At 36.7% G+C, this 10,055-nt stretch overlaps 1 protein-coding gene across 1 annotated transcript; it reads right to left on the reverse strand.

The window, feature by feature from the left end:
• Window positions 1-260: 260 nt before the first annotated feature.
• LOC147067644 (uncharacterized) lies at window positions 261-1,781 on the reverse strand (the record flags this gene model as incomplete). Its single annotated transcript, XM_085953475.1, has 1 exon — window positions 261-1,781. A coding segment is annotated over exon 1 (1,521 nt), but the record flags the coding sequence as incomplete, so codon positions are not given.
• Between the last annotated feature and the right edge of the window lie 8,274 nt (window positions 1,782-10,055).

Genomic DNA, 10,055 nt, shown 5'->3' on the forward strand with positions numbered 1-10,055 from the left:
ATGACACGATAAGCAAGTCGTTCGATATATGCACGAGCTACTTCGATCATGTGAATTTGACATTTGATAAAGGCATCTTGTGGAGATAATTGCTTGCTGATCATATTTCTCATGCGGTCAGCGAGGCTAAGGATCATCTTTTTCTCTCGATATCTTAGTGTACTGCTTATAAATTCGTCACTTTCGAGATGTTCGACACTCGTTTGTCTTGAGAAATAAGGATTGAATTCTGCTAACCTAAAATATATCTTATCACTTACATATTGCCATGTCGCTGATAATCGCTCTTCGTGGAAATTTTCTTTAAACTCTGTCAATAATCCTTTGCCTACTAATTGCATAAGCACCGTATTATCACCTTCGAAGGTTGTAAATATATCTGCATCAGCCTTCATTCTAGGTAACACATTTTCGGCTAGATAACCTTTTCCGCCACAAGCTTCGCGGCATACCTGAATTGTGTCCGTAGCATGCCAAGTAGCAAGGGCTTTGAGTCCAGCAGCTTTGGTCTCTATTTTTCTAAGTGTCGCTTCGTCAGGTGAAGATATATATTGCTCGGCTAATTTATGAATAGCATGATGGTATAAAATAGTTCGTGCGATCCTCGGCATGAGTCTGTATTGATGCGTCGGATAATCCATGATGAGCGACTCTTCAGTACCTTCTTGTAGTGAAAATTGTCTACGACGGAGAGCATATTCTATAGCTATCGAAAGTGCTGTTTTTGTTGCACTTAAAGCACCTGCCCCTACACATATACGGCCTCCCACGAGTGTACCGAGCATAGTAAAAAATCTTTTATTTGGGTTTGAGATTGGACTGACATATTTGCCATTATCATCGATATCTCCGTATTTGTTGAGTAGTTGGGATTTTGGAACTATGACATGGTTAAACCAGATTCGTCCGTTATCAACACCATTGAGACCCATCTTAGTCCCACAATCTTCTATTTTAACACCCGACATTAGTTGACTTTGGTGATCCCTGATAGGCACTACCACTGCATGCACTCCGTGATTCTCACCATTGACTATCAACTGACCAAAAACAACTGCTGTAGAAGCATGGAGCGCATTGCCGATATATTCTTTTCCCGCTTGATATTCTGGTGTATGAATTTCAATAGTCTGGGTATCGTTATGATAAGTAGCCGTCGTTTTGATATCTTTGACATTAGAACCGTGACCTGTTTCGGTCATGGCAAAACATCCTAATAACTTACCTTGACCCGTGTCACTTAGATATGCCTTATGGTGAATATCAGTGCCTAAGTTGAGAATAGCACCACCGAACAATCCAAACTGTACACCAAACTTGACAGCCAAGCTCAAGTCGTGATATGCTAATGTCTCAAAAGCAACCATGTACGAACCCATGTCATTACCACCTCCCACTGACATAGGATACGCATAGATACCTAATCCTTGGCGAGACAACTCTTGGAGACGCGCTAAAGTAAGATCTCTCATTGTATCTTTGTCAATGATAGATTCGTCAATGGCGAACAGTGGGTCGGCAAGGATTGATTGAGTATGATCTACAGCTTCAGTCCGAAAACAATGCAACATATGATAAAGCTTCTCAGGATCAAATTCATAAGATGTGGACGTTCCTAATTTTGAATCTTGCTTGATACCAAGTTGCGTCATAAGCCGTTGATGGATCACAGGATCACTGATACCCATTGCCATTTCTACTTCTTTGATAGATCGGATGGTCGCATTATGATGTTCGGTATTTTCTCCATCAATGATGATTTTGGCCATAGCCATACCCATCGTTACTAGATCAGTTCTCTCTATTGGATTAAGATTTTTTGAATGTTGCCGCAATGCATCAAGCCATTCTTTGTATAAGGCTCGACCAGGTGAATTGTCTGGATTGGTATATTTAATCAGATAATTGATGTCATCACTAGTTAAGTGTGGCATGGATTCTATCATCTGATGAATATGTTTCATCTCCGATGAGGAGAGAATACTATCTTTCCAGCCTACATAAAATATAGGCAACAAACTAAGGACACCTGGACTATAAGGATGATTCATACTGACAAATATATCTTGATTTATTATGAAAAGTGATTTTGGGAAGACTTTTATTTGTTTTAAAACCAAATATCTTATAAACATGGTTAATTATCATAAGATCGTTAATCATTCTAACAAACCGATTATCTTTACCTTCCTAATTTACAATAATTTAAAACTATCCATGGAAACTAGAGATCAATACCACGCTATATGGCAAAAAGCATATGAAAAACTCAATGATTTTCAAAAGTTAGCCGTCGATAGTATCGAAGGTCCTGTCATGACTATCGCTGGCCCAGGTACGGGCAAGACACAATTATTGGCAGTGCGTATAGGCAAAATACTGCTAGAAACGGATGCATCACCCAAAGATATATTGTGTCTCACCTATACAGATGCTGGTGTTGTCGCTATGCGTAATCGCTTACTTTCATTTATCGGTCCAGAAGCTTATAATGTAAATATCTATACTTTTCATTCATTTTGTAACAGTGTTATAAAAGAAAACATCAGTCTTTTTACAGATTTCAGAGATCTCGAGCAATTGTCAGATATAGAAGAAGTAGAAGTATATCGGAGCATAATAGATACATTCGGTGATGATCACGTACTCAAAAGATACAAAGAGCCATACTGGGAAAAATCACGACTCAAGTCACTATTTGCCTTGATGAAACAAGAGCGATGGACACATCGCACATTTGTAAATGCCCTCGAAGAATTTAAAGTTATGTGTTCGTCTGCGGATACGGTTCCTTCAAAATTTTCGTGGAAAAGAGCCGATAAAAAGGCAAATGCAGTAAAGGGTGACCCAAACTTAAATAAAATTGGGGAAGAAATGGAAAAATACGAAAAAGCTGTAGCCGCCTCTGCTCATTTAGATGATTATCAAGCTGAACTTGCCAAGAGACAGCGCTATGATTATCAAGATATGATACTGATGGTTATTCATAAATTTGCTGAGGTTGACAATCTGCTTGGAAAATACCAAGAGCGCTATCAATATCTGTTAGTAGATGAGTATCAAGATACAAATGGAGCTCAGAACGAATTGTTATTCCAATTATCTTCTTTTGACGACAGTCCAAATCTATTTATCGTAGGAGACGACGATCAGAGTATATTTAGATTTCAAGGTGCTAACATGAGTAGTATTGTAGATTTTAAAGAAAAATACAATGTCACACCTATCGTCCTTACTAACAATTATCGAAGTACTCAGCAGATCCTTGATAGTGCTGCAAAGCTGATAGTCAATAATAATGACAGACTTGTCAATAGATATCCAGAATTAGTCAAAGATCTTGTAGAAAGCAGGTCTGAAAAAATGGTAAATCCTCAACATCCAGAGCTGCTAGAATTCGAAAATCAAACATGCGAAGAAATTGGTATCATCAACAAAATCAAAGCATTATTTGACCAAGGTGTGCCCTATAAGGAAATGGCAGTCATCTACTCTAAACACAAATATGTCGATAATATTGTCCAATATCTGACACAAAAAAACATTCCACTCAATATAAAGCGAAAGGTTGATGTACTCAAAGAAGTCGAAGTAGAGAAGATCATTATGATCCTAAATTTCTTGGATATAGAATCGCGGAAACCTAATGTAGGTCGAGATTTACTATTCAAAATAATGCACTTCGACTACTTCAATCTCAAGGCACTAGACATAGGTTTGATATCCCTAGCTCTAAAGCATGTCCGTGAAAAGGAAATTTCTTCTGAAGACGAAAAATCTTCTCCAGAAGAAACGTATTTGCATTGGCGTCAAGCTATTTCGGATGCTACTTTTTTGCAAGAAGCTGGTGTCAAAGAAGTGGATAATATTATTAAATTTTCAGCCATTGTAGAGCATTGGTTGAATGATATCCATAATTTTACGGTACAAGTCCTGTTGCAGAAGATACTAACTGAATCGGGATGTGCTGACAAATTGTTTTCACATCACGACAAGACATGGTTGCTTCAGATAGTTAATACATTTTTTGATTTTGTCAAGAATGAAAGTGCTAAATCTAAGACTTATACACTGCCGATGCTTATCGAAGCTCTGCGAATGATGGACGAAGATGATATTGCATTGCCAATCCAAAAAGTGATTTCTGATAAAAATGGTATTAATTTTCTCACGGCACATGGTGCTAAAGGATTAGAATTTGACCATGTCTTTATAATCAAAGCAAATGCCAACTGCTGGGAATCTAGCCGATCGGGCAATCAAAACTATACTCTACCACTCCCACTTGTCAATACAGACAGCGAAAATGAAATCGAAGACGATCGTAGATTATTTTATGTGGCTATGACAAGGGCAGCAAATAATCTCTACATCACTAGGCACAAAGTAGACGACAAAGGCAAAGAGCTTACTATTTCTAAGTTTATCTCAGAGATCAAGGGAGCTGATGAAAAACTGAATGAAAACCATGTTGCTGTAGATGATATCATTGAGTACAAGACAGAACTTATGCGATTTAAGCAAGGGGAACCATCACTTATTGATGATTCTTTGGTAGATCGTGTTCTTGAAAATTATAAGCTCAGCGTAACGCATCTCAATAAGTATCTAAAGTGTAAGACAAGATTTTATTTCGAAAATATACTTCGAGTTCCGATGGCGAGAAATGCTATAATGGGATTCGGTAGTGTGATTCACTATGCATTTGAACATTTCTTTAGAGATATCAATCTTAGCGCTCCAAGGTCGATACCGAGTATCAAAACATGGCATGAATACCTTCATAAAGGTATGGAAAAATTTTGGTCGCACTTTACTCCTCACGAGTATGTAAATTATCAAAAATATGGTGAGTTAATCATCTCAGAGTATTATGAAGCTTATCAAAAAGATTGGTTTGGGCAACGAAGTTTTGAGATAGAATACGAGATTAAAAATGTGGAGCACCGGGGAGTGCCTATTACTGGTCAATTAGATAGAATCGATATCTTCGATGATCACATCCAAGTGATAGATTACAAAACGGGCAAAACAGATAGAAGTAAAAAACTGTCACGACCTAAAGTAGGAAATGAAATGGGCGGTGACTTCTGGAGACAAATAGTATTCTATAGATTTTTGATCGATGGTGATAGGAGACAGACATGGAATATGCGCCGTGGTGTGATGGATTTTTTAGAAAAAGAAAGTTCAAAAAAGAATATTGAGCCAAAAATATTTGATATCACACCCGATGATATGGCTACCGTCTCAGATCAGATCGTAGATGCATATCGAGGTATTAAAAACAAAGAATTCACTCCAGGATGTGGCGAAGACGATTGTCAATGGTGCAACTTTGTCTTAAAACATATGCCCGTCTCACAATTTGCTAGAGATGATGACGAATATCAAGAAAATTAACATGCAAATTGATTTACAGGCATTAAATTTGTGATTATTATTTAAATACTAATATGAGAACATTCATTATTTTAAGTGTCTTGTCAATTATTGCGTTGTCTGCATCTTCTCAGACTTTCAATGTACAACCAAAAGGATATCTAGGGAGTATGCCTGGTGGCGAATATAGTGATGTACAAGGATATGTAGATCCTTTGGGTGGCGAACATGCTACTTCTAATAATACTATTGTATCTAATAGTGATTTCATAATTGAAACCAATACGAAAGGCATCATACTAAAAGTTTCTACAAGATGCTATCGAATCACAGTAAATGCAACGGGTGCATTAGTGTCGACTTTACTCAATGATTGTCCTTAAAAATATCAATTGAAAATAGCAGTCATCATACCTACTTACAATGAGTTCAATAATTTAAAAGAGCTCATTCCCTATTTAAATAAGTGTGATGATACTGATATTGATGTTCAGATTATAGTTGCAGATAGCCCTAAAAGCACCGATCCGTGGTCATCATCGACTCTAAACATAATTTATCACAAATGCCAATTAGCCGGCCGCTCTTCACAAATGAATGAAGGAGGCGTGCTAGCTGATAATGCTGATATCTTCTGTTTTCTGCACGCAGATGTTCGACCGCCTGTAGATTTCATTTCCAAAATACGTACAGCCATCAAAAGTGGCAATGGATTTGGGTTTTTTGCCTACGATTTTGACCCATCTAGTTTTTGGTTACGCATTAATGCTAGATTTACTGGTCACAAAGGAATCTTTGCAGGTGGTGGTGATCAGATACATTTTATGACAAGGGAAACTTTTGAACTCCTCGGTGGCTACAATCCAAAGTACTGTATCATGGAAGATTTTGACTTGATCCGTAGAATGAAAGCATGTAATATACCTTATACGATCATCGGATCTAGGGCAATTGTATCTTCTCGAAAATATGATCAAAATTCTTGGTTGAAGGTAAATATCTATAATCTGATGGCCTTTTTCCTTTTTCACATAGGTATAGATAGTAGAAAAATCAAATTAGCTTACAATCGAGGTCTTAAAATCAGTCAATAGTATATAGATGATGTAATATCTCAATCAGCTTATTACCTTTGTACTTAATTTTTATTACATATTCCTTAAAAAATGAAATCCTATTCAGTTTACTTTGTTCGTTTTATATTAGCTTTCGTTTACCTTGTTATGCTTACTTCTTGTGGATCACAAGTGATTTATGATGAGAAAAAAGACATAACCGCTCCATGGAAGTACAGCGACTCTTACCAGTTTTCATTTGATGTAGTAGATACTGTTATAGCATATGACCTGCATTTGTTGGTGGATCATGATGCTACTTTTGGAAATGAGAACATGTATATCAAGGTTCAAACAGTCTTTCCCGATGGTAAGAAAGTAGAGCACCCTTTATCTCTTCAACTTGCTGGTGGCGATGGTTTGTGGATAGGTGATTGCGATGATAAAGATTGTGAAATAGACATATTGCTCGCCGCAAAAGCATACTATAAACAAAAAGGGAAATACACCATCACAATAAATCAGCATTCACGAAGTGAAGAATTAGAAGGCATTAATTCACTAAATCTCAGGGTCAATCATGCCGAGTAATGACAAAACTTCAAATACTGCTACTTCTAAGTCCTTGTTGATCACATTGTGGGGTATGGCAGTACTGGCTGTGGGGGCTTTCAAATATAGTTATCATGAGCTTTGGAAAGATGAGTGGCAAGCATGGTTTGTTGCTCGAGATATGTCTTTCGGCAAGATGTTTGGTTTTTTGCAGTATGAAGGTCACCCAGGATTATGGTATTTGTATCTCAAGGTAATGACTCCTTTAGCCCACATACTTGGTGATATCAACACGATCAATCTTGCCCATTTATTGACTGTCGCTGGAGGATTATTTTTCTTGATAGTTAGATTCAGATTGCCGATATTTTTCAAATTATTGATAGCATCAACCTATTTTGTAGGTTTTGAGTATGGAGTGATCAATCGTGGTTATTTTTTAGTCATTTTACTAGCATTTTGGGCAGTAGATATCATAATAAGAGGAAGCAAGAAACCTTATTTATTGGGACTTGTATTATTTTTGTTATGCCAAACGGAAGTTTATGGTGTTTTTATAGCTGTGTCTTTAGCTTTGTATGTTTGGTTAAAAGATGGCAGTAAATTGTCATGGTTTTCATCTACGACAGGCAATTGGTTGATAGCAGGTGGATTGATATTTTTGATTTCCGTCTTCCCTCGTGAAAGCGGGCATGTTGGAAAGACACAATCCAAAGATCTCAATACTTTTGAAAAATTAGGTGTAGCGTTTCAAGGAAACTTGACAAATACATATTTGATAGGTGCTACGGACGATACGGCCCGGCATGGTGCGAATCAGTTAGGCTTACTTTTAGGTATAGCTGTAGCTGTAGGGCTATATTTTGTTATGCGAAAAGATCGATATTTACTCATTACTCTTATAACATATATCGGTATAGCGATTATTTTTGGTGCCTTGTTTTTTCTAGGTGGAGTGCGTCAATGGGGTATGGGTTTCATCCTATTTATAGGATTACTAGAGTTACGAGGCTTGGATATAAAAATAGATCGGATTCCGACATTGATAGCAACGATTTTCGCCATATTTGGGGTTGTCCATGGATTTAAGGCTTTCAGGGCTGATATCTCTATTCCTTTTACTAATGCGAAGGAATGTGGAGAATTTATTGCCAAAAATGTACCTGTTAAAGTACCGACTGTAGCCATGAGCAAATTTGAATCGACACCAGTCATTGGTTATGCTGGAAGGAAATTTTTTGAATTACCTGATGGAAAGGAATTCTCCTATTTTAGGTGGTTAGATAAGATCTATTTGCCCAATGAAGAAGAACTCCATCTTTTCTCTCAATTTAAGAATGTAGGGGGAATAGTCCTGATAAGTCCAAAACCAATTGATAATGGTCGTTTTCCAAATGCTAAATTGTGGGAATCTTTTACGACATCCAATTATAAAAACGAAAACTATTATCTCTACATGTTGAAACGAAAATAAAAATAGCCGTCATGACTGGAGAAGAAAGCTTATTGAGTGCGACCAAAGATAAGGATTTGACTTCTACTCATCATAGACGGCTATAGATTTTTATTGAAATTTTGTACCTACTATTCTAAATTTTTCACTGAAATCTCCGAAGTCGATAGTGTAATTAATTTGGATTGTATTACCATTGATAAATCCATCTCCCCTTATCCAGATATTGGGCTCTATCTCTTGATTTCGTATATCTATGTCGACATTTCTGCTATCTAAATCATCCAGATCGGCATTGACGACATTCCAAAATTCTGCATCAAACGGTGCATCTATTGAAATATTGTCATTGCCATCCGCAGCAATGACTAAATCAAAAGGTCCCGCTAATCCGATCACATGCGCGCGATAAATCCCTAGTGTAGGAATGACTCGTTCGTCTATGTCAGTACAACTAGTGAAGGAAGTAAAAACTGTTAAGCTTACAATTAGCGTGTAAAATGATGATTTCATATGCTTCTAATTTCAATTGGGTTAGATAATATAATCATACAAATGACTACTATTTCTGTTGAAATGTAAACAAGCCACTGAGCCTTTAAAGCATATTTAACCTTAATGAATGTAAATGTTAAGAAATTTAAGAGTCCGATAATCGGTAGTTCAAGACTTTTATCTCCATAAAAGTCTTCTACTCCAAATGCGAGTAGCACATGGATATTTTGTTCTTTCAGCCGCAGCTGGACTTTTTGTTGATGCTGCCAAAGGTCCAGTTATGCTTAATTACGGCCTCGATGAATGTCAATTTACCAAGCCCGTCTATGCTGGTATGACTATAGGTGTCCGACTTACCGTCAAAGAAAAATCGCTCAAGAAAAGCGCGAAGACGAGGACTACACCAAAGGTATCGTCAAATGGCTGGTCGATGTCTATGATGAAACTGGCGAGACGGTGGCGATTTTGACGATGGTGACGATGGTGAAGGTGAAGTGATTAAACTTTTACCCAAAAATGATGTAGAGTGACATTTGATCCATCATTTCTTAAATGATTTGAAATGTAAAATGCATCATTATTTCTAGCCTTAAGTTTAAGATGTTCATTAAAAGGCCAAGAAACATCTAAGATCCATTTATTTATTAGAATATGCCAGTCTGAAAAATCATTTTTTAAAACAAAAGCAATCATTCCATTTACTGGTAAGGGAACATTATGATCATCTAATCCATGATTTAAATCCTTAAATCGTTGAATTCCACCACTTTTTCCATAGACATATTCGTATTCAGGTCGGGATTTAGGTTTTGAAGGAGTTGGTAGTAGTTTTGCTTCAATTGTAAATATAATTGTGTAATTATTTCTAATACCTATATCGATTGTATAAGTGCCATACTGACTAGTTTCTCTCTCAAACTGAAAAAAGTAATTACATTTACGATTTATGAAGGCACAGAATGCAGATGAGTATTGATTTTCATTTTTCTTCACTTTTACAATATGTGTAAACTCAGGAGATTTAGAAAAATATGAAATATTACTTTCTAAAACATCTAAAATCTGTTGGATTTTATCTTTTCTATTTTTATTTTTTGGGAAAGGTCTATTCATCTCAG

This window comes from Rhyacophila brunnea, unplaced genomic scaffold (genome assembly GCF_057557595.1).
Source record: "Rhyacophila brunnea isolate RB1 unplaced genomic scaffold, BYU_Rbru_1.0 scaffold_351, whole genome shotgun sequence".
Taxonomy (NCBI): domain Eukaryota; kingdom Metazoa; phylum Arthropoda; class Insecta; order Trichoptera; family Rhyacophilidae; genus Rhyacophila; species Rhyacophila brunnea.